Raw genomic sequence first — 25,219 nt, forward strand, 5'->3', positions numbered from 1 at the left:
TGGGATCCGACGAGAGGCCCCAATGGAATATGCCCACAGTTTCTAACTGGAATTTAAAGGGAACTGTAAATGACGAATTAACTGGGCAATCTGGAAACTGCAGACAATGTGGTAACCAAACATAGTTGGATCTGGTGTCAGTCCGTTGAGCACAAAAAACGGGCAAATATGTACTATCCCCTGAAGGGGTCGCTATTAACAATGCTGTATGACGAGTAACATACATATCTGTTTTACAGTCCGGCAACTGGCTCATTATTCCTAATGCTAACTGGCTAACTGATGGCGACGCTACCCATTACCAATAATCTTCCCAGAATGCCCTTTCTTTCTGGAAGAACCAATAAACACACTCTAAATGGTACTGTAAATACTAACCACATCTGATCTATGTTGTTGGGCCCGGTATGTTTTTCCATGCAGAGCATTGAAGGACATCAGTCTGCTGGGGCACAACATGGGCGAGGAACTGATTTGCCGGTGGCATAAACCGTTTCCTGGTGTGCAAGCAGGGTTTCTTCCTGAAGATGAAAGGTTTTCTGATGGGGCCTCCAGCAAGTGATGCTGCTAAGGAATAAACGAGCCTGGGCAGAGTGGCAGACTTGGGGAAAGCAGTATTTGAAAATCAAAGGCCATTTCTGCGAATATAATCAAATATGCTGACAAGAAAGGTTGGTCCCCTAATTTTAACTATAACTTTTGGTGAGGGGGCATTCTCAATGACTCCCTCAAAAGGGTTGGACTGTCTCCCTACAATCGCATGAAATAGGGGGCTGGCATTAAAGATGATTTTTCGGCTGCCTGCAGAGACGTGTCCAGGGGTAAGGGGTGCGGGCAGTGATTTGAGTGGGATGGGAAATAAAAGGGGGCTCTAACAACGAGTGTCTGACACCGTCTAAATAAGGGGGGGGGCTGAATAAACTATACCTCACAAGACCCTGAAAACATATAGTTTGGGTCACCCAGCATGGCCTCAGGTGGTCTTGTTTGCATATTAGAATTCCATCACTCTGGATTGGTTTGCTAATAAGTCACCGTCTGTGAAGCAAACACTCTCTCCCTCAGAATATCAACAGTGTGTACATTTCCCTCATCCTCAAAATCTCCTATCTGAAAGGGGAAGTGGACACAACACCCAGGTGTGCTGCTGGCTGCTTTGCATACAGATCAAAGAATGACCCTAGATCATTATATTTCAGAATAATGTTTGTGATGGTAATGAAACCTTTCTAAGCACGTCATACCCACTGGGCTTGGTGCTCATTTAATGTCTCAGAACCTTATTTTGGCAGTAAAATGTCTGCAAACCAACTATTCTCGTCTTTACAGCCTCTGCTCCCAGTGTGACCTTGGGCTGTGCTGCTTGTGCAGAGGAGGACTTCTCATTTCCCTAAATGCATTCCTCTCACAGTTTGTAAATGGATTGCTGGTCCAGCAAGCCCCTTTCGGGCTCCCGAAGCACTGACGCTGTGCTCGTTATGGGGCGAATGAGGGAGCCCGGGCTCGGGGGCATTATTTCGGGACCCCGGTGCACTGTCCCGTAAAGCTCTCCATGCTGGCGAATACAAAGAGCTCAGGACCAAGGAATGAAGGCAGAGAAAGAGAGCGTGGGCATTCATGTCAAAGACACACGGACAGTGGAAGTGGGCAGAAGCCTGACATTCCCTCACCACCGCCCGCAAGCCCCCACGGCACACACGATGCACCACAGTCAGTGTCTTCGCAAATCAAGAAGATGCAAAGGTAGGGAAAACAGGAATGTAAGCTAGCCAAGAGGAACAGTGGGATACATGTATGTGAGGACATTTGTGAGATGGTGGTTGGATGTAAATTGGGGGAGATACCATTGAGGGGGTAGGGGTGGCGGTGAGCGATGCAGGGGAAACTAAGGACAGAGGTGGAAGCGAGTAAGAATGAACAAAGTCACAAGGCAGCGGAGGTGGCAACGTGGTGCAAGCGATGAATGTAGTTGTGCAAAGCAAAGAGGAAAGGAGAGGCGTGTGTGCAAATTACAAGCGAAAGAAGGCATGTTCATCAACAACGAGCAAAGGCGCTTGTGCACACCAAATGCCAGTGCAACAATGTTTGTTCAAATGAAGTGAACGAGAACAGAGACAATTGTGGAACGTACGTGGGATGCATGAGAGGTTGTGGGCACAGCAAGCACAAACGAGTAGAGGTGTGTGCAAAGTGAGTCTGAGAAAGGGCAATGTGCTTCTGTGAGAGAGCCGGGACTGAACATAGAGGACAGTAAGATAAAGCATAGAAAGATGTAGACGTACATAGAGGGCGGGTCAGAGGGGAGTCTGTGAGAATGGTAGCCAGGCAGAAGAGAGCTGGTGGAACCAGGGAATTCATGGGTAGAGATGAGCCAGGGGGTGCGGCTTGGCTCTAAGTGGCAAACACAAGCAGAACTAGGTAACAGGTGTAAAAATCTAGTAATGGTCTACTGTGCAAAGCACACAAATATCTGTGAAAAATAGAGCGAGTTCTAGGATGATATTAAGTAAAGAGTCTAAATCGCAGATGATGCTCAAATCATGGATTCACCACTTAAACATAATGTGTGATCCTGGACAAATCAGCCCGTTGATCAGCAGGGAAAGGTTGAGGACCCCAAGTACCATAAGGAGAACTTGAGAGGGAGAGTCCCTCACAACAGCGGCAGGGATAAACCCACTAAACGAGATAAGAATCATCTTCCTCAGGGCAGTACTTGGCATGGAGTGAAGCAAGTGGGCAGTTCAAAGAAAAGGAGAAGCCAGGGTTGCGGACCCTCCTAACACTCAGAGAGGGTGTTGTAGGTGTGAGGCCTAAGGAGAAGGAAGACCAGGCGAAGAGAGTCATTCCCTGTGGTTGTAAGGAGCTGATAATTAGATACCAGAAGAAGGGAGTCATTCTTTTGGTAACCCGGACCGGCAGGAAGGTCCACAAGGCCTGGGAAGGGAGCCATTTCCCCGGGCATTTGGTCAGGAGAAGGTAGACATTCTCCTGGCCCACCAAGAAAGTATTTTGTGGAACTTTAATATCAGGGAAAGGGAGCCATTCCCCCCGACAACGTGTGAGACTCGAGATTGTGCTAAGATTTGTGAACCGTTTAAATTTACCAGGAACCATAACCCAGGAGAAGAGAGTCATTATCCTGGGGCCAGAACAGAACTGCCTGATTCTTTAGTTTCGAGTGTAAGGGACAGAAGTAGGGATTTCTTGACACAGGACCATTGTCAAGACATCCTGACAGACACTGTATCTTTAGTTGAGGCTGGGAGCCCCCCCCAAACCCCACCCTTTGGAATAGGGAAAGACAGCTTTGTTCTTTGATAAATGTTTTGAGCCCCAAACATGCCACCTTTGAGTCAGTCTCCTTATCTTAACTGAGCCTTGTGCACCCTTACACAAGGCTCAGTTAAGATAAACCAATGTATCAAATTAAGATAAACCAATGGATGAAAATAAAATCCGTGAAATTCAGCTGGTGTGGGAAGCGACAACCAACTTAACTTCAAGCCCCCACTGGTTCTTCAGTCCATGGGCACATACATGAGGATTGGAGCAGGGATCAACCATGAGATAGAAAATGACATTGTAGGGAGTATCTTCGGGGGCGGAGGTAAGCGGGTCCTCAGAGTTTAGATGGTTATGATATGATATGTGATATGGCATTTACAACGCGCCCATACACAAGTGTTTCAAGGGGCACAAGGAAATGTCACTTCCCACAACTGCCGAATTGAATGGGTTTTGTTGGGCTAAATTGGATCATCTTAACTCTGTTTTATAAAGTTTTTTTACTGAATGAATACATTCATACATAGAGGCAGAGAGAACAGCTAGAGGCCAAAAGGGTGGATCGGAAGGTGGATGAGAGCAGAAGCAGAGAACCCAATGAGGTGATGACAGAACACTTGGTGAGGCGGAGTGAAGGGACACAAATATGGTGAGAGACTGAAAAATGAGACATAACAAGGCATGTTTGTTGAAAAATAAGGACGATTTGATGGGTGAAATGTTAGTGGCTGCCCGGAATGAATTTCTCTCACGGTCTGGCCCCGTGCTGCCAAGTTCTGCTGTGATGGTCCTGTGCAGCTGCATGAGTGTGTAAGGGCACAGTGATCTCTATACTCATTCTGCACGTGGCAGCTCACCTGCAATCTGACCGCGTGCTCCTGCTTCCTTTTCATGTCATTGATGTACCAGGCCACAGCGGTCATGGTGATGATGGCTTCCTCCACAGTCTCGTAACCATCGGCGCTCTTATCGAAGTGCTTCGCCAATTCCTACAGGGAGCAAAAGAGAGGGAAAAATACCCATCATCAATTTCTCAAAGCACAAAACACAGCGGAGAGCAATATAGCCAACACTACAGCGCCACGGTGAGTGTAAAAGGCCATGTGCTCTGGCAGCGCTCATCCCTTTGGCAGTTACAGAATCTAACAGCAGGGGGCACTGAAGGGGAAGGAGTGCAGGTAATGATGGAGCAGCTAACGTCTACTTCCTAAACCCCGCTTAGTAGGAGAAATTAGGGACTAATGTAGCCAACTAGCTGTGCTGGCTGTAAGGGGACACAGGGGAGCACCCATAGTCACAGCCGCCACTTCAGGCGAGGTAAAGTTCTCAGCTCCTACAGTTCCAAACTCTACCTCCAGGTGGTGGTACATGGAATTCTTGAGAAGGTACAGAAGTGAAGGATCGCACAGCTCTTCAAAGGTACAACATCGCCACTGAGCGGGCACTTGAGGTGGTGCGAGTGTACTGGCTAGTACCAGGGACCTCAGAATAGACTTGTGGCCTTCCCTCAGACAACTCCAGTTGACCGTTCCCAGGCAAGGCCCCTGCCGCACATACCTGCAGCAGGAGGTGGTACTTGAGGATCCTCTGCACAGGCTTCAGGAGGTAGGACTCCAGGGGCAGCGAGTGTGCCAGCATGGCCTGTCTCTGCCGGAAGAACTTGGCCAAGAGTTCGCTCTTCATGCACTCCCGCAAGACGGACACAGAGCTGAAAGCACAAGGCACGGCAACACTGAAACCTCACTACAGTGACCGGATGCACAACAACGAGACCCAGCATTTCAGAAGAAATAGAAAGAAGGACGAAATGAGACAGGGTGGAGCAAGGCGAGAGAAGGTAGGAGGAAGGAAGGAAGGGATGAGCGGGGAAAGGTAAAGAAAGAAGGAAACAATGTGATGGGGGGGAGAACAGGAAGGAAGAAAGTAACGAAAGGGGTGAAGGAAGGAACGAACGAGCAAATGAACTGGGAGAAGGAACTAACAAATGAATGGTGGAATGAATAGGCAGAGAAGGAAGACGATTACTATCCAAAAACTAAGAAAAAACTGAGCCAAAAAGACTATAGTCAATGCAAACCCAAAAATGCATTTCGGCAACAAAAACAACATTGAAAAAAAAAGGTTGGGGCAGAGTTAGGTAGATATTGTGAGGAGATAAAAGCAAGGAGAATGGGTACATTTAAACAGATTGGTTAGAATATCCAGAGCAATTGGGGATTTGCATCTTGCACCCCCCCACGCTCCCCTTTATCACTGAATTGATGTCCCCGGATGTCGTCCCTCCAACTACATAGTTTGCACTAGTTCCGCTAGACCTTCCCCGCTTTCCTCTCTGAACATCATTTCCTTCCCACCTTTCTTTCTAAGGATATCATTTTTGTGTTCCCAACTGCAGGCTCAAGGAACAGGAGAAAGCAGGACTCTCGATGAACTCATTGTTCAGTGGAGGAACCAACAGGGACCAAACTAGCAGCAGAAGATGCTGGAATTCTGCCCACAATCTAGAACCAGGCTGTCCATAGTCAGGATGGAGGAGCCAGGGGACGAGCAGGGAAGATGCTGTAAACTCTGGGCGCTAGGAAGAGGAGCCAGTGGACGAGCAGGAAAGCTGCTGTAAACACTGGGCGCTAGGATGAGGAGCCAGTGGACGAGCAGGGAAGATGCTCTAAACTCTGGGCGCTAGGAAGAGGAGCCAGTGGACGAGCAGGAAAGCTGCTGTAAACACTGGGCGCTAGGAAGAGGAGCCAGTGGACGAGCAGGGAGGATGCTGTAAACACTGGCTGCTAGGATGAGGAGCCAGTGGACGAACAGGGAAGCTGCTGTAAACACTAGGCGCTAGGATGAGGAGCCAGTGGACGGGCAGGGAAGATGCTGTAAACGCTGGGCGCTAGGATGAGGAGCCAGTGGACGAGCAGGGAAGCTGCTGTAAACGCTAGGCGCTAGGATGAGGAGCCAGTGGCGGGCAGGGAAGATGCTGTAAACGCTGGGCGCTAGGATGAGGAGCCAGTGGACGGGCAGGGAAGATGCTGTAAACGCTGGGCGCTAGGATGAGGAGCCAGTGGACGAGCAGGGAAGCTGCTGTAAACACTAGGTGCTAGGATGAGGAGCCAGTGGACGGGCAGGGAAGATGCTGTAAACGCTGGACGCTAGGATGAGGAGCCAGTGGACGGGCAGGGAAGATGCTGTAAACGCTGGGCGCTAGGATGAGGAGCCAGTGGACGGGCAGGGAAGATGCTGTAAACGCTGGGCGCTAGGATGAGGAGCCAGTGGACGGGCAGGGAAGCTGCTGTAAACGCTGGGCGCTAGGAAGAGGAGCCAGTGGACGAGCAGGGAAGATGGGAAGATGCTGTAAACTCTGGGCGCTAGGAAGAGGAGCCAGTGGACGAGCAGGAAAGCTGCTGTAAACACTGGGCGCTAGGAAGAGGACCCAGTGGACGAGCAGGGAGGATGCTGTAAACACTGGCCGCTAGGATGAGGAGCGAGTGGACGAGCAGGGAAGCTGCTGTAAACGCTAGGCGCTAGGATGAGGAGCCAGTGGACGGGCAGGGAAGATGCTGTAAACGCTGGGCGCTAGGATGAGGAGCCAGTGGACGGGCAGGGAAGATGCTGTAAACGCTGGGCGCTAGGATGAGGAGCCAGTGGACGGGCAGGGAAGATGCTGTAAACGCTGGGCGCTAGGATGAGGAGCCAGTGGACGGGCAGGGAAGCTGCTGTAAACGCTGGGCGCTAGGAAGAGGAGCCAGTGGACGAGCAGGAAAGATGCTGGAAACACTGGGCGCTAGGATGAGGAGCCAGTGGACGGGAAGGGAAGCTGCTGCAAACACTGGGCGCTAGGATGAGGAGCCAGTGGACGGGAAGGGAAGCTGCTGAAAACACTGGGCGCTAGGATGAGGAGCCAGTGGGCGGGCAGGGAAGCTGCTAAACACTGGGCATGCAGCTAGTACTCAGCAACTACAATGCCAATAAAGCACAGGGCCTGCTGTTATCAAGCAGGCCCGGGGAGGGGGTCGCGGTGAGCATGCAAGAATTGCAGAGCCTTAAAGTGAACAAGGAGAAATTGCACTGCAGGCAGTCAGTCATGTGCATGGCATGCAGGGCCAAAGGCGAGTACACTGGAAGCACAAGTCTGACAGGGAGTATTCAGCAACTGCAGAGCCTGTAGTGGAACTACAAGAGCTGCAGAGCCCGCAGTGAAAGTACAGGAGCGGCAGAGGAGACCCACTACAGGTGCGCCAGAGCATTCAGGATGGCCGAGCCTACAGTGAAAGTGCAGGAACTGCAAGAAGTGCTGTGAATAGGCAGGAACGGCATAGCCCGTGGTGAGCACCGCGGGTCCGCAGCAGCTGCACGATTGTGGTGGAGATTCAGGAATCACAGGGCCTGCAGTGTGCAGGGAGCAACCACGCATGGGCTTAATTTTAGGGGGGGACGGGGGTGTTTGTCCCCCCCAACTTTCAGGGCACACTATTTTGTCCCCATCCATTTGAATGGGGCACCTTTTCTTCAGAGGTCATGTCCCCCACAACATTTTCAGCAAAGTTTCTCCACTGCAACCACGCACATGCAGTTGGGATGCAAACACCATGTACAAGTAACCGCAGCGATGGCCCCGAACTGACCCCAGATTGAAAGAACAGCCACTTACTTGGGGTAATTCATACAGTACAGGGTGTAGATATCGAATTCTTCACTCTGGAAAAGAGAGAACACAAAGGCGGTGTCATTTTGAACCCTCGTACAACCAATTTAACCGCACATTTATCAGCACACAGTACACTACAAGCCCTACAACACCACAGATGCGTCTATCTAGAGCTTACTCTGTTGGCAAAAACACCAGTGGATCTTGCGAATCTCTCTTAATGTCGGCAATATTCACACCCATCTATGTGCAACAATTTACTACAGAATGGCACTAATAGGAGCGCCAGGGGACCACTGCACTGGTGATAGTGCATGGTATAAATATCCTTTCACATTAACTAACAAGGCCACACGTGCAGCAGACGAGGGCCTTGCAAATCCCCCAATCATGTGCGTAACTAGGACACAGGGCACTGTAAGGACAGGGAGAGAAAAGGAAGATAGTGGCTGCTGGATGAATGTCGTCTATGGTACCCGCGTCTACGGTCCAAATGTAGATTGTGTTAGGGTTTTCTGGGCTTCTTGCCCCTACAAAACACAGAGATCAAGTGGTTTGCTCAAACTAGAGTGCAGGCTTCTCGCAAAGTTTCAGGCCCAGTCGAATGCCTTTTGGCACACATGGGATGTCAAACAGTGGATATATGTATACACATTATTTGTTTGGCAATCGTTATTTCACAAACAGCAGTCACTTCAAAACTTGCAAGCTCAGGGAAATACACAATTGCTCATTACAATCAAATGGGACACACAAAACAATGCCAGCGCAATAAAAAAAAGAGATGTGATGAGTTTTATTGCACAATATTCCCATGTTGGGGTTCTGATAAAAAGTTATATCCGCGGAGCTAATGTCATCAAAACTTCTTGACGGTAGACATCATGGCTACCTGTTACTGTGTGCATCCCCTTTAGAGCCCACCCTCACGTTGACCACTAACTGGTGCTAGGCAATCTGGGGCACCTGCACTTCTAGCGGGTGCCGCGTGGACATGGCCACCATATCTTGTGCAATAGGTGGGGTGTGCATCGGACACTGAGCAGCAGACTGGTTAAATGGCCTGTTGGAAGCAGCATGTCTGCCAGCCTCCGCTCAGTAGGCCCGGGCCACCCGATGAAAGAATCAGCCGGTCAACGCCTGTGTAGAGGCAGTCATCCAGCTGGCAGAAGGCCTTCCACTGGCCATGTCTTCGGGAGCCATGCATCAACCACTCTCCTGGGCAGACTCCCAGTGAAGACTGATCAGGTGCCATGGCCTACAGACATGGCCAGTTGCCAATGTGAACTAGTGGTAAATGGGCATGGCTAGGGCCTGGGTGGCCAATGCGCCCCCTGAAATGGACTTGGGAGGCAACGCCAATGCCTGGGGAATGTCCCAGGTTCTCTGAATCCGCTGGCCAGGCCCAATAAGCACTATCGGCAGTGCTTTAAATGGAAACAAAGAAGTGCAGGTACATACCAAGCTACGAAGCCAGACATTCCGGCGTAGCACTTTCGGCGCAGGCCGTTTCGGTACGCCGCGGGCACAGGTCTCCTTTAGGCACACCCTGGTGTTTGCAGGCATTTCCAAGTGAGATTGAATAATGTGTCATGGAGAACACACTTAGGTAAAGCAGTATATTAGAGATCCTGTCACACAAACTTCCAGATTGTTTCTACGCATTCTGTTAAGAAAGTCTATATTAAATGAGACTTTCTATTTTGCATATGAAACTAGCCGATATCATAGCTGTAAACTAGGCTTTAAAAGGGGAGTTTTATTATTTATCGGTTTCATTGCATAATAAAGGAATTCAGTAAGTAACTGGAGATGTGTGAGAGTGTTCAGTAGAAAACCTTCCATCACAACTGCAATTACTTAATTATTTACATATTAGAATAGGCGCTGCTAATAAACAAACAACTTAGAAAATTTAATCCCTGCTCCATCAAAGGACTCCATGGAAACAGTGAAGGAACAAGTTACTTACCTGTAACTGTTGTTCTCCAGCATGGGTCTGGCATGGATTCACATACTCATGAATATTCCCTGTCGTCAGGCTGGGAATACTCGGTATAGAAAAAATCAATATCAGTATAGTTTCTGATCTGTCTTTCTTAGTAGTAACCAATCACTGGTCTCTGGGTCATACTGCCCCCAGCCAATGACTGCTCTCTCCCTAAGCCCCGCCCCTGGCAGCCATCCTCAGATTTGGTAGCACGTAAAGTGGCAGTATGACCAAGTGAAGAGCCGCAGAGGGGTAGGAGGGAGGGTTCGCATGTGAATCCATGCCAGACCCATGCTGGAGATCAACAGTTGCAGGTAAGTAACTTGTTCCTTCTCCAGCATGGGGTCTGGCATGGATTCACATGCTCATGAATATAAGAATACATAGCAGTACACACATGCACAACCACGGGAGGTGGCAAGGCTCAACATTAAGCATTACATAAAACCCAACATTAAGCATCTCTTATCTCCTCACCAGGCTCACCTTAAGCGAACAGGTTGCGCAGCACTGCCTGGCCGACTGTGGACTCCTCCCTGGAATCCCAGTCGACGCAGTAGAATCTTGTGAAGGTGTGAGTCGACCTCCACGTAGCAGCCCTGCAGATGTCCTGCAGGGGCACACCAGACAAGAACGCCGTGGTGGCAGCAATCGCTCTGGTCGAATGGGCTCTCGGACGGCCGGGCAACAGTCGGTTTGCCAACCGATGACAGTGCATAATGCAGCCGGACAGCCATCTGGAAATGGAAGCCTTCGAGAGAGCCTTCCCTCAGTTCATGCGTCCAAAGTTCACAAACAGCTGTGATGTCTTCCGAAAACTCTTTGTTCGGTCCACATAGAACTTCAGTGCTCTAGCTACATCCAGCGAGTGCAAAGTCCTCTCGGCCGGCGACAAAGGCGACAGGAAAAAGACTTGTAACACCAATGGCTCGTTGAGATGGAAGTCCGACGGCACCTTGGGCATACAGGAGGGGTGCGTCCTCAGCACCACCCTCGTCTTGTGGAAAGTCAAGTATGGAGGCTTGCAGGAAAGGGCCTGAATCTCTCCCACGCGTTGTGCAGAGGTGATGGCCACAAGGAACGCTGTCTTCCACGACAGGAACTTCAACGGAGCTGAATGCAAAGGCTCGAATGGCGGGCCCATGAGCCTGGTCAGCACCACATTGAGCTCCCACGCCGGGTCTGGAGCCTTCACCGGCGGGAACGATCGGAACAGTCCTTTCATAAACTCCTTCACAAGGCGATGAGACCACGGGGACGACCGTCCTGCAGTTCTGGTGTATCGGGAAATCGCTGCCAGATGTATCTTGATGGAAGCATGAGCTAGTCCAGCTTTGGCCAGCGACAGCAAGTACGGTAGCACTTGAGGGGCTGTAATCCGTAGAGGGTTAATCTTCTGTGCACAGCACCAGACAGAGAACCTCTTCCACTTCTGTCCGTAGCACTTGAGAGTTGAGGACACCCTGGCCTTTGAAAGAACCTCTCTGCAGTCAGCCGGGATATCGTACCCTCCAAACTCTAGTGCTGCAGGAGCCAGGCCTGCAAGTTCAGTGACTCCGGGTTGTGATGAAGAATGGCGCCTCCTTCTCTGGAGAGAAGATCTGCGTCCGTCAACAGTTGACTGGCGGGGACGCCGACAAGTCCAGAAGGTCCGGGAACCATATCTGTCTCGGCCACCTCGGTGCGACGAGGATCATCCTGCACCAGGACCTCTTGAGTTGGTTGATGAGCCTGAGCAGCAACGGCAAAGGCGGGAACGCATACAGGAACAGGCCGTCCCAGGGGAACGAGAAAGCATCGCCCATGCTCCTCAGGTGGGGGAACCTGCTGGTGAACCTCTGGCACTCAGAGTTCGTCGCCGTCGCGAACAGGTCGATTTGGGGTTTGCCCCATCGCTGGAAGAGATGATCCACTTGATCCTGGCGTAGTTCCCACTCGTGGCACGAGTGCAGCTCCCTGCTGAGTGAGTCGGCGATGGTGTTTTTTATCCCTGCTAGATGAAAAGGCACCAGAAACATCCCCTGGGCAACGGCCCAGTGCCACAGATCCTGGGCTTCCTTGGACAGGGCTGGGGATCTGGTTCCTCCCTGCTTCCGGATGTAGAACATCGTGGTGGTGTTGTCAGTGAAGATCCTCACCACCTTGCCCTTGAGGGACGGGAGGAATGACTTGAGGGCCCAGAACACTGCTCGGAGCTCCAGTATGTTGATGTGGAGCGGCCTCTCCTCCGGGAGCCACAGGCCTCTCGCGTGAAGATCTTCGGTGTGTGCTCCCCACCCCTCCAGGGAGGCATCCGTCGTCACCGTCCCCTGGTATGCTGAAGTCTGAAAGTCCGTGCCTGCGGCGAGATGCGCGCGGGTGCCCCACCATCGAATTGCATGGCAGAATGCTTCGTTGAGCAAGATCTTGTCCTCGAAGCTGTCCGTCGCTTGCGTCCAACGGGCATCGAGGAACTCCTGCAGAGGACGCATCCGAAGCCTTCACAGGCGCACCAGATAGATGCAAGAGGACATCATCCCGAGAAGGGACTTGATGGACCTCACTCTGGCCACGTCCGTGGCCAGCAGACGCCGTACCTTGCCCAGGATGGCCTGCGTTCTTTCCTCCGACGGCGAGGCCAACTTCGCTACTGTATCGAGCTTGGCTCCCAGAATGAGCGCGACCTGCGACGGAACCAGGTGGGATTTGGGGAAGTTGATGGAGAATCCCAGGTCCATGAGCAGCCGGACCGTCTTTGCTGTGCGTTCTACGGCGAGTTCCCTTGTCCCTGCTTGGATGAGCCAGTCGTCCAGGTAGGGGTAGATGTGGATCCCCTGCAGGCGCAGCCACACCGCGACTGGTGCTAGGCACTTGGTGAACACCCTTGGCACAGACTTCAATCCAAATGGGAGGGCCTTGAACTGGTAGTGCCGCCCCTGGACTACGAACCTGAGAAACTTTCGGTGTCCTTTTAGGATGGGGATGTGAAAGTACACATCCTCCAAACCCAACGACGATAGGAAGTCGCCTTCCTCCAGCTGGCCCAGCACGTGCTGAAGGGGGACCATCCGGAACTTCTGTGCCTTGATGTATTTGTTTAGCCGACGCAAGTCCATGATGGGACGCCAACCTCCTGTCTTCTCTCTGAGGAAGTATCTTGAGTATACTCGAGCCCGGAGCCTCTTTGGGATGAGCTCGATGGCTCCTTTTTTGAGCATCGCCCTTACCTCTAACAGTAGTTGAGGGACGTGGTTATCCTTCCTGGCCACGGGAGGAATTTGGAGGCACTTCTTTAGAAATTCCAGAGTGTGCCCGTGGGCCAGGGCATCCAGCCCCCAACGGTCGGTGGAGATGGACTTCCACACGCTGACAAACTTTATCAGCTGGCCTCCCACTGTGGTGCTTCGGTGGGGGTCCGACGCGACGGCCGGTTCAGTCTTGCTTGGAAGCAGCCATGCCGCCCTGGCTTCCCTGGCGACGACGACGAGATCCACCGGACTTGCCTCCTTCTTGCGAGGAGGAGCGGGCCGCCTGACGGTAGGTCGAGGAGCCGCCGCCGAATCCTTTGGAGGCACCTTGCTTGCCTCCGGAGTTCCGAAAGGCCCGAGCCGTCTGTGTCGGTCTTGATGGCGTGCAGCGACTCATCCACAGTCAGTTCCCGTCGAAGGGCATGTCCAAAACCTTGGCTTGCACGTTCTGGCGGAAATCCGTCGCCTTGAGCCACCGCGCCGTCGAAGGCAAACGCTGTTGCCCAACTGTCAGAAACCGGTGTCGGCAATGTCCGTGGCCACAGTTATGCCATGGTCCGACGCCACCTCACCCTCCTGTAGGATCGCCAGGGCCTCTGCCCTCTTGTCATACGGGAGGAAGTCCAACAGGGGGGCGATCTTGTACCACAATTCCCTGTCGTAGCAGGCCACAATCGCTAGGGCGTTGGCCGCCTTAATAGTCGTCGCCGCCGACGAGATGACTCGTCCTCCAGCGTCCAGCTTCTTTCCCTCACCGTCCGGTGGGGAAGTTGAGGATGAAGCCGATGCCCCCCCGCTTTCTTCTTGGCCGCCACTGAGACGACCGAATCTAGGGTCGGCTGCGCCCTAAGGCACAACAGGGCAGCGTCGGGGACCTGCTACTTCTCGTACCAGTCCCTCTTGGCAGTTGTCGTGGATGGGTTCTTGAGGAGGGCAAGTCCTTCGTCCCAGATGTCATCCAGCAACGGCACCGCAAGGACCGTCTTCCTTTTGGCCTTGCGCCGTTGGTAGTGGAAGCCTTCCTTCTTCTCCTCAGGGCAGAGTTGAAAAAGCTCGGATGCCCTGGCAATCATGGCGTGGAAGAGGCCAATCTCGTCGGGCGGGGATGCCCGAGGAATCGGAGACAGGAGGCCAGTCCCGTCGTCACCACCGTCATCATCCGTCCCCATCGTGGCCGTGTCCGTTCCCGTGTCGTCCCTCGGGATCGGGGAAGGCAACAAAGGCTGTGTGGGCTGAAGGGGCACTGGATGAATTCTCCTCCTCTAGTTCGGAGGGCTTCCCGACGGACCCAGTACAGCTGGGTCATCCGTCGGGGGTAGGGGCAGTCTCATCCTCATCTCCGTGCACAAGGCCTGAATTGCCGTCAAAATGGCCGCGGAGTTGTCCTGAGGCTCGGGTTGCGACGGGCATGCCGGGAGCGGCGGTTGTTCCTCCACGGGAACCTCGTTGTCGTCACCCTCGCTCTCGTCGTCTCCCTCCTCGGGATTCCTCCCGTGGGGCTGGGCCTCTTCCAAATTCTCAGCCAGTTCCTCCTCAGAGGTTGAGTCCGTGTCCGTAACGGTCACCGCCCCCCCTCTTTTCCCACCAGCGTCTTCACGGGGGTCATCTCGATGGGCTTAAAAGAGGATGCCCTCCACAGAGGCAGGGAAACTCTAGGCCCGAGGTTGCCTCAACTGGGATAGCCCCCACAGGCTTTGCCAGGGCCGCAGCGACTGCCTCGATAGAGGCCTTAGCCGGGTGGATCAAGGCCTTCGCCGCTTTGGGTGCGCTTGAGGCCTTCACCTTCGGGGGAGGGTCTCCGCCTCGCTCCCCCTCGGCCAGTTCCTCCGAGATCGACCGGGGCCTCTGCAGAAGCTTAGCCGGGGTCTGGGATTTTCTCTTCCCCGAGCCAGAGCATTGGCTCGCGGTTGATGGCGTCAGTGAAGGTGTGCCCTTGCCTGGCAGCCGAGGAGCCCGACCTTTCAGCGCTCCCGGTGCCCACGGACTCGCTGTGCTTTGCCTTCTGTTGGGCCCCCGTCGCCGGGGCACTCTCACAGGACTTAGAAGACTGCTCGGACTTCTTCTTCTTCTCATCTGCTGGGCTCTTGCCTTCCAGCCAGTTGGAGAGACGGGTCGGGCGATCCCTCATCGTCCGATCCGACATGTTAAAGCAAAATGCAGTGTCCTTCTCCACGTGTGTTTGTCCTCGTGGAGGCAGTAAAGGCATTTCGAATGCTTGTCCTCCTTGAACACATTTTGTAGGTTGCATCCAGGGCAGATCCTGAACAGTTTTCCGGGAGTCGAGCTTCCCTTCTCCTGGGCCATGTTCTTCCCGTCCACGAGGTAGGCCTCAGAAACTTCTGGAATCCTCCAAGAAGCGTAACTCGATGAAAACTTCACCCTTGAGGGGCGTAGATAAATCCGAAACGGGTCCCCGTTTATCAGAAGTAGAAACGGTGGAGCTTGAGGCTCGATTAAACCTAAAAATGAGATAAATCTCTTTGAAAAAGCACAAAACGCAGTAAAAGCTCGAGAGCAATAGCACGAGGACTCCCAACACTTGAGCGTGCGGTAAAAATCTGAGGATGGCTGCCAGGGGCGGGGCTTAAGGAGAGGGCAGTCATTGGCTGGGGGCAGTATGACCCAGAGACCAGTGATTGGTTACTACTAAGAAAGACAGATCAGAAACGAAACCGATACTGATTTTTTCTTTACCGAGGATTCCCAGCCTGATGATGGGGAATATTCATGAGCATGTGAATCCATGCCAGACCCCATGCTGGAAAAGCCCACTTACCCAGCCTAGTGTGCTGAGAGCACAGCAGATGCAGGTTTGTCTCTCCTTTTGCTCTGCAGGATGGGCCCTGAAGGAGATATTATGGGTCACTGCCGGTGGTGGAGAGAGGAGGCAGCAGGGGGCGCTGCTTTCCCCAGCAAAGGCTGCAGACGGTAGTCGTTAAGTGCCAAGTATGCTCCTCCTTTTTAGACTTGCATGAGCACCAGGGGACCACTCCGGTGGTGATAGTGCGTGGTACAAATATCCTATAACATTAACATAATAGCCTGGCAGTCAAGGGGTTAAGATGCGATAAAGTGAAAAGAAATGTTTTCATTTCACTTTGCAAGATAGCGGAGTACCGGTACTCTCTTTGAGGCATTGAGAGGTGTAGGTACTGAAATGCTAAAAGGCACTGAGGGCCGGGTAGGATCGGCCCATTTAAAGCACTATCTAGGGGGCTATTGGAAGAGCAGCCGCCAGTGGATGCAATGGCTGACATGGCCTCTTAGACCATGCCAGCCATTGCATCACTTGGGGCATGGCTGCAGGCCATGCTTATTGGACACTAAAGAAATATCCGCTTACAATCATTAACAATCAAAATGAATCAGAAAATAAAAGTTGATTTAAAGGGGTGCTTTGTTTCAGTTCACCTAAAAATAAATTTAAAAAAATGAGATTCAGGGAAAGCATTTTGGTTAAAGGGGTGTTCTGGTTGCAGTTTAAAACAGCTAAATTCACCAGTTCGAGTTCCAAAGGAAACCTAACTTGGCCACCTCCATGCACTGATGTCACATTGTATGTATCTACCATTCCTACAGGGCATGAGGAGTAAAAAGAGCCAAGGGAAAACAGTAGTGCCCCGGACGGGTTATGCTCACTAGAAGTTCCTTTTCAGGCCCAACACGAAAAGCCTAAATGAAGGTGATTTTAGGGAGGCATGCAACTTTGGCCCTTGTTGAAAAAACTGCACCAAACATTTTGGAAAGTTTCATGTTTGGTCCGGCAGGGAGAAGTAAAGTAGTGGGAGTCACTAAAACATCAACCTCCCCTCAAATTTCTATACAGACTTTTTCGTCTTTGAGTACAATAAGCACTGTGCAGATTCAGATCGACACTGAATTAGAACTCGTATCTACCGTCAGGGTAAACTTGATATAATTGGGCCTCATTACGAGTTGGGCGCAAAGGGATACCGGGCACCGGTAAGGACACCGGTGCCGGTAATCCCTTTGCACCCTATTCCGAGTTCCCTTAGCGGGACCCTTCCTTAAAGCCTGGTTTCACCAGGTGTTATGGACGGGACCCGTTAAGGGACTTTAGAACTAATAACGGTACCGCAATTTGCGGTACCGTTATTAGCGCCTTCCCATTGAGCCCTACGGGGGCTCAAATGGGAATGGGGAATGGCTTTTTCAATGGGGACTTACCGATCCCGCAAAGGTCGATAGACCGGTAAGTCCCCATTGAACCAGGGCAGACTCGGTACCGATATTGGAGGTAGTCAAATAGCGCCATGATTACCTCCATACTCGGAATGAGGCCCATTGTCTCTGTTTTTGGGTTGATAAAAAAACAAAACAGAAAAAAAAAGAAATCGACAATAGGGAACCCCGATTCTATAGACCGACACAAATAAGATCTGTTCAGATTTGATGGACGACGAAATGGAAGTGAAGAAACCAGACCAGAGCAATATATCAGACGAGCACCTTCACCTGGGATAGCAAGACTGAACCATACCAAGTGGGAGTTGGGGTTAAGCGAAAAAAAATGAAAAATAAAAATCGGGAAAGTTGAAAGGGTATAGTTACAGATTAGACAATCACACAACTCACAGTGATGGTATTTGATTGAAATAAATTCAGATGGACTATATTCATATGAGATAATCATATGAATAACAATGTTTGCAATGTAACAAAAACTGTTATTGTGTATGAATAAATAAAGTTTTGACGAAAAAAACGACAATAAAAAAATATATAGGGAGCCAGAAATATTTATTCCTTGGGTTCATGGGCAATCCGCCTCACATTCAAACATAGCAACATGTGTGGTGAAATGCAACCAAATTATTTTCAGTTTGGGAGTCATCTTGGGTCAGTGAAACCTACGCTCCAAAATCTGTTTGAAGGGCCAGATAGGGCATGCCCTGCAATACCCCAGAGAGGCAGGATATGCCCATTCAAAGAAAGCAAAATAGACACATTTACAAACAGACAATACCCCAAGTGCAATAACACAAAGTCCATGGATTGAGTCTATGGTGAGGGTGAAAGGTCTTTCGCATGGCAAGGCTAGGTCGCGAGTGTACTGCTGACAATGGTAAAGTGGTTAGGCTGTAGCCATAAGCCACGTCCTGTAAAAAGTACTCAAAGGGTATACAGGTATCTTGAATGGGGCGTGGTTGGAGGGCAACCCCTTTACTTGTACCCATGGATCATGATATGATAAATTTTATTTATAACGCGCCTATACACAAGTGTTTCAAGGCGCGGCGAGGGAGGGGAACAAGTGGGAACAAGACAACAAGCTTACTAGGCCCAGTGACATTGAGACTGCGCAGGTGCAGGGGCGAGGGAAGGGGAGAAGTGCCAGGGGAAGGGTAGGAGGAGCAAGTGCAAGACATAGGATTAGACAATGAAAAACAAGAAGTGCAGCCGGCAGGTGGCAGTGCAAGGGTTAAGTGCAGAAAACAGGTGATCGATAAGTGCAAGTATGGGGGGTTGTAGGGTTGCAGATACAGCCCCAGGTGTGCAACTGGGAGGTCAGGAGCCTGGACCCGTGGTTTCAGAGCACAGGGTTAGGGAAGATGTGGTATTTGGTTCAGAGGACAGAGCTTACCCTTAAGAGCTTATCCTCCAGTGAATGGAGGATAGCACAGGGGCAACGCAGAGAAACAGGTTTTCGAATCCCAGAGCCATGCTTAGAAACCGAACTCAGGTATGGTATTAGGCGGGCTATAAAAAACTATAAAATAAGTAGTTTAGAAACAAAACTTCTCCTTACAGACTTTTCCAGTGAATATATGTCAGGTAGTCTGAGAAAGTATAAGTCATTCAATTTTTAGAGGGAGAGCGCGAGCTACAGAGAGGGACAGTGTTGCCATGTGTCAAACATAAAATGACACAGCTGAAGAATAATTTGAGGTTTTGGCAAAGCTTTAAGAATGTTAGGTTGCTTGTAAATATACACGATTAAATTAATCACTATTCCCAAGACTAGAAGACAGCTTGAGAGCTTGGCATCAGGAGAGGGAAGGCTTTTTTCTCACACGCGCTATGTGCCCGAAGTGCTTCCTGGAAGGTCCAACAGACTGCAGCTGCATTTGAATAAAGCGCTTGTGCATGGCCCACAAGGGTTTGCAAAACCTTAGGTTACAGAGAAGTCAGGAATGTCAATTGGCGGTCGTCAGGGGTTGCAACTGCGAAAAACTCTGGCAGGAAACACTCGTTCTGCAACGACATGATGAGAAACACGCTGGAAGATCATTAGACTGTCCTGTGGAACGCATGTGAGACTAAACCCTTATGCTATTTTATGAGAAGATATTTGCCATATAATTAAAGGCGGTTCAGTGAACAGATACACATGGTTACATATGGCAAGAGATGTAGGGTAGATTGTAGGGTGTGGAAGTGGCATTTCTACACGCTCCCTGTACAGCACTGAATAGGAAGGATAATTTAAAATGACTGAGGATGTTAAATGTCATGAGCCAGGAGGCTATCTCGAGGGCAATGCGTTCACCTTGGGAACAGAACGATGCCAGGCAACATGGGTTTAAACACTGGTTGAGCGCTTGGAAGCTTGAAGCAATGGATACAAATCAATAATAATACTAATACATTCCAGATAACCACATTAATGTAGCTCTATTTATTGTTTTACTCCACTGCCATCTCACATTGAAAATGTGTAAGCAGTTGAAGAGCGGAGGAGGGAAAGGATAGACATAGCTGCCCTCCAGGAGAGCCACATAGTCCTCGATGATCAACCAATATTACGCAGCAAAGCCTATACCATGCAGGTTCACTCAAAAGCCCCTTCTAAAAGAGTAGGGGTGGCACCTAATTCATAGAAGGCTCAACTTTAGACTGCTGAACCCGATTAGAGATATTGAGGGGAGGTACATGATTGTGAAGGCCACAATTGGGGACCATGCAGTGACGGTTGCTTCAGTAGTTGCACCAAACAGGGGACAAGAGGAATTTCATCTTCACTTCCTGCAAACACTAGGGAGTTGTGGGGGGTGGTTGAGAGAAATGGAGAACCTCATAGCAGGAGACTTGAATTCCGTAATGGAAGGCAAGTGGGACAGATCGACCACATATAACTTCCCACTAGTGGATGAGTTCACACAAGGGTAAAGAGGCCTGCTTGGCAGTTCATAAATCCTACTCCCGAATAGACTATTTTCCTATTGCCGCATCACTTCGACATGTACTAGAAGTGGACATTAGAACTAGCACAATGTCAGACCACTCAGCAATAGTTCTGGAAACACAGATCATAGGGAAGAGGTTAGCTAGGCCTATGTGGAGACTTAACTATATAATAATGCAAGAACCCCTTTTGAGGGATAAACTGCAGAAGGATTTGTGGGATTTCCTAGACCTTAGCAATCCAACCGATACCTGTCTAGGAGGAACCACTGGGATACCCTGAAAGCAACAGGGAGGTGGAGCCCGATAGCATCTGCAGAGGCCCTCTGTAAGATTAGGAAGCAGCCAGAGACCGACCTCCTGGTTGAGGTCGTAGAACTGGAACGTCAATACAAAACTTATTAAAATAGGCTCACATATAGGAAACTCATGGACAAGAGGGGGGAACGTACATGCTTGTGGATGCAGCAGGGAGGTCACTAATGAGAGCCAAGCAGAGGTTCTACAATAAATGGGTTAAAGCCAACAAGATCCTGGCAAACAGGCCGATGGTCAGAGGGGAATCAGGCTTTCATCCAAAGGATAGTGGACGAGAACGGGATAGACGAGGGAGGGGAAAAGCAAAAGCAGAACACTTTTCTGGAACTTATACCAAGCACTATACAAGGGGGAGGAAGTTGTGAGGCAATCTCAGAGGGACTATTTGGCGTCAGTGCTGAGCCCCAACATTCAAGAGGCGAACAGGAAATGGATAGAGACACCGATAGATAATCAGGAAATAAGAGAAGCAATCAAGGGAATGGCTTTGAGGAACAGCCTGAGGTCAGACGAGTTCACAGCAGCATACTGTAAATCAATGGCACATATTCTAACTGACCCAATGTTGGCTCTATTTAATTCTCTCTGCAAGGAAGGAACTGGGTTGTCACCCTCAATGATAGAGGTGCCAAGTAGTCCTGATACATAAACCCGGGCAAGGATGCTACGAGATGTGCATCATAAATGCCCATATCATTGTTAAGTGTCGAAGCAAAAATATATACTAATATTATTACAAATACACTAGCCCCCTTTATGAAAACATTGATCGACCTAGACCAGACAGGAATTGTGGCCAACTGATCAACTTCGGCGACAACACAAGGAAAGTGGAACAATTGGTGAAAAGGGCCAACAAGGAGAAGAATCAAACAGTGCTAACTTCCTGTTGATGCCGAAAAGGCCTTTGATCAAGTGGACTGGGCCTTTATGAAGTTGGTCCTGGAGAAAGTGGGTTTAGGACCTAAAACGATAAACATGATTATGGTGAACTATGCTACTCTCAAAGCCTGAATTAATGCAAACAGGGAACTTAACAACACAATACTCCTATGGTGGGGAACGAAGCAGGGGTGCTCGCTGTTCTCACTTTTGTTTGCCTTGGTGAAGGACCCTCTTGCAGAAAGTATGTGACAGTCAGACCGAATGGGGAGTGATTAAGGTAGACAGGGGAAAGAGTACAAAATGAGTCTCTTTGCAGACGATGTGAAACTTTCTCTTACTAACCCGATGGGCTCAACCGCTCCAGCAACAGAGGAAATGAAAAGCTTTGGGGCAGTGTCGGGCTTCAAGGTCAGTATACAGAAATCAGAACTTCTAAATATCATGTGAACATAAGCCACGCTGAAGGAGAGATCAAAGATAGACCCATTCAAACAGGCGGGGAACTCCCTGAGATACTTGGGAATTAATATAACACCACAAGGGACTGGCAGAGGGAGCCAACTACCCCACTTTTTAAGGAGATCCAAAGGGATCTATGTAAATGGAAAGGCCTCTTCATTACGTGGCTGGAAAGGCTATTGGCCTTTAAAATTAACATACAACCTAGGCTCCTCTTCCGGTTTCAAAACGTGCCTCTTATGAATCCAGTGGTGAAGCTCAAGGGCATCCAGCAAGCCATCCAAGAGTTTATCTGGGGAAGGGGTGGGGGGCAAAAGCTTGGATAGGTAGGAAAAGGATGTTGGCCTCCAAGGCCACAGGGGGGCTTATCTTGCCCCGACATACTAGTCTATTACCTTGCGGCCCAGATAAAAACGATACCAGATTGGCAGCGTCCAGAGAGGGGAAAAGTTTTCGTTCTTTATAGAGCAGGCAATGGTGGGACAGCATCTTTGGAAGGAGTCGTGGCTACCCAGGCATCCTAGGTCAAAGGGGCTAGAGTTGAACATAACCTCCAGGGGAGCTACGCGAGCATGGGGCATGGCATGCAATAGGAGCAGCCTAGTGACGTTCCCATCCCCATTCACACCGATACTTGGGATCTAGGAATTCACTCCGACCCACGGAGAGGGAGGTTTTGAGAAGTGGCAAGGGAAGGGTTGTAGGAAGTTAGGAGACATGGTGCTGGGAGATGAAATAATCTTGTTTGAAGACTTCAAAGTATGTTTGGATCGGAAAGGGCGAGATAAATCTTAATATCGGCAACTAATACACCGGCATGGTCCCAAGATAACAGAAGGGGCTTCAAGGCCACTCACCACCCTGGAGAAGGTGCTACGAGAGGAGGAAGGGATGAAAGGGTTGCTAGGCAGAGGCTACAAGTGTATTTACGATGCTCAAGGGGAAGGAGACTGGCCATTCAAGCGGAAATGGGAGGAAGAGTTAGGGATGACCATCTCCACAGAGGAGTGTGTATACATATAATGCACGGCAGGGATCTATATGCATGCAGCATAGAGAACAGCAGATTCAAATTGTGCATAGCTGATACTACACACCCGATAAGGTACACAGATTTGCAGTTGAGACGGATATGGACCGCTGGAAGTGCTGTGGTCAAGAGGGACCCCTAACACATTTTATGGGGACATGTCCGAAGTTAGCTGGTCTATGGCACATCATTGAAGTAGTAATATTCAAGGTGGGAGGGCCCAGCCTCATTACACTTAGACCAGATTTAATTCTATTGGGGCTACAACTAAGGGAACAATTGAAAGTCTGAGGACGCAAACCAGTGTAATCAGGGCCATGGTTCTAGCTGCTAAATTAGCAATAACTTCGAAGTGGGCAAAAAAGAGCTTCCCTCACCAGCCCTGTGGCTGAATAAACTCTGGGAGATGGTAGCGACGGAGAAGCCAACGACCCAGAACAAAGGCAACATACGAAGCGACATGGGGAGCCTTGAATCATCAGTTGTCCTCGACAAGCCAGAACTGCTTTAAACCTAGAACAATGATTTCCAGCGGAGTGTCTTTCTGGGGTTTTTCGGTCTTTTGATCTTGGTGGGGTGGGGGAGGGGCTGTTTGTTTAAGTGTTGAAAACCTTAATGAAAACACAATTAAAGACAATCTTTAAGCAGTATGAAAGATCAGCCATGTTCACTTTCCAATTCAAAAGCGGAGGGCATACCTAATACGCATGAGACACAGACCAATTAAATATAAAAGAGGACAATACAATGTAAGCAGAAACGGTATAAAGATATTGCGTCTTATTAGTTAATAAGATTAATTCATAATTCATTCTGTTTATTCTTGCCCTTGCCAACACGCATGTCCATCCTTATATTTTCTTAAGGGTTTAGTCTTTTCTCGAATTCCTCTAACTTCCATTCTCTTTTTGGCAATGTTTAATATTATCTTCCTGCGTTTATGGCCTTATTCTTTTCTGTCCAAAAGTTCTTCACTTCAGTTTTTGATACTTCCTTTTTTCTTTGTTTTATTAACAAAATTCCAGCTGGCATAGATCCTTTATTAGGCCATCGCCTTTCAGCACCAAGCTCTTTGCATTGTAAATTGGCACCCTTTGTGCTTACATTGAGGATTTCTTCCAAAGTTGTTCTTTGGTAAGTGAATTCACTCTCTAACCTATAATTGAGGTTAGGCTGCCATCAATTAATGCTCAAGCTGTATGCAATTAGTTGGACTGCGATGGACTATTCTGAAGTTTCATCCCACCACCCTCCCACACTCCACAGGAAGCTGCTCCACCCTCACATTTTACCAACCAGAAAGACTACAGCCGTTATATGAAAGAATCTCAGACCAACCACTCTAAAATGGCTGGACTCCAGCCAGACAGACAAGCAACGTGCGCTCATTGGCCTACTAGGCCCCACTCAGCGAAGAGCATGATGAAAGAATTTGGCAATCAAACAAAATAGATAATGAACAGACTTGATACCTTGAATGGATTCTGTGAATTTTCCATCCACAACGGATACAAGAACAGGCAGAGAGCACTGAACAATATCTACCTTGAAGTTGCACTACATCTCAGAAATCAGAAGAGCCTTAGCCATGTGTTGCATATCGCTATTATATGATGCTATGCATTATAACCAGTCGGTGTCAAGCTTCAAGATTTGTAATGATGATAAAGGGCTTATAAAAACCTATTGAGGGCACTAAGGAGAGTGTAATCTAGGTGCACCTAGACACCATGGTTCGACATTGAAGGCAGCTGGGAGCTTGCAGCCTAGAAAAGCCTGGTTACCTGGACACCAACAGCTCCCAGGAGCTACATTTGGCTCTCCAGGCCAACTAATGCAGAACAAACACACCTATGCGAATTAAGCTCCTTTTAACTTGCATTTGGGGCAATCTATAAGCATTAGGGAACGTGTATAGGACATGTAGTCATAAATAATGGACAAAATGTTAGGTTTGCATCCGACGTGGAAGTCACATTTGCGCAATGTTATGTAATAGCTCCTCGTCCTGCCGTGGTAGCTCCTGCTCACGGATTAATGCTGGATGCCCAGGAGCTGCATTTAGTACCTGCTTCTCCAATCTTGATTTTGATCCCTGTACTTATTTATTCATTTTGTAGAGTACTACATGTCATCTTGCAGACACACACTTAGTAATGGCTAGCCACTTACAGCCATAGAGGAAGTTCAAGCTCATGTTGCTTAGTCGCCTTGATTGTTAGATCGACCAAATG

General features: G+C 49.7%; 1 protein-coding gene across 2 annotated transcripts in view; it reads right to left on the minus strand.

The window, feature by feature from the left end:
* Positions 1-25,219, minus strand: part of PLEKHG2 (pleckstrin homology and RhoGEF domain containing G2) — a 718,440-nt gene that overhangs the window by 209,086 nt on the left and 484,135 nt on the right. For both annotated transcript variants that reach the window (XM_069644246.1, XM_069644245.1), the window contains 3 exons: positions 7,934-7,980; positions 4,846-4,996; positions 4,146-4,277 (listed from right to left, as the gene is read on the minus strand). In XM_069644246.1, coding sequence (XP_069500347.1) covers positions 4,146-4,277; positions 4,846-4,996; positions 7,934-7,980 — 330 coding nt within the window. The remainder of the gene's footprint in view (positions 1-4,145; positions 4,278-4,845; positions 4,997-7,933; positions 7,981-25,219) is intronic.

Source organism: Ambystoma mexicanum, chromosome 2p (genome assembly GCF_040938575.1).
Source record: "Ambystoma mexicanum isolate Mex_15411 chromosome 2p, UKY_AmexF1_1, whole genome shotgun sequence".
Classification (NCBI taxonomy): Eukaryota; Metazoa; Chordata; class Amphibia; order Caudata; family Ambystomatidae; genus Ambystoma; species Ambystoma mexicanum.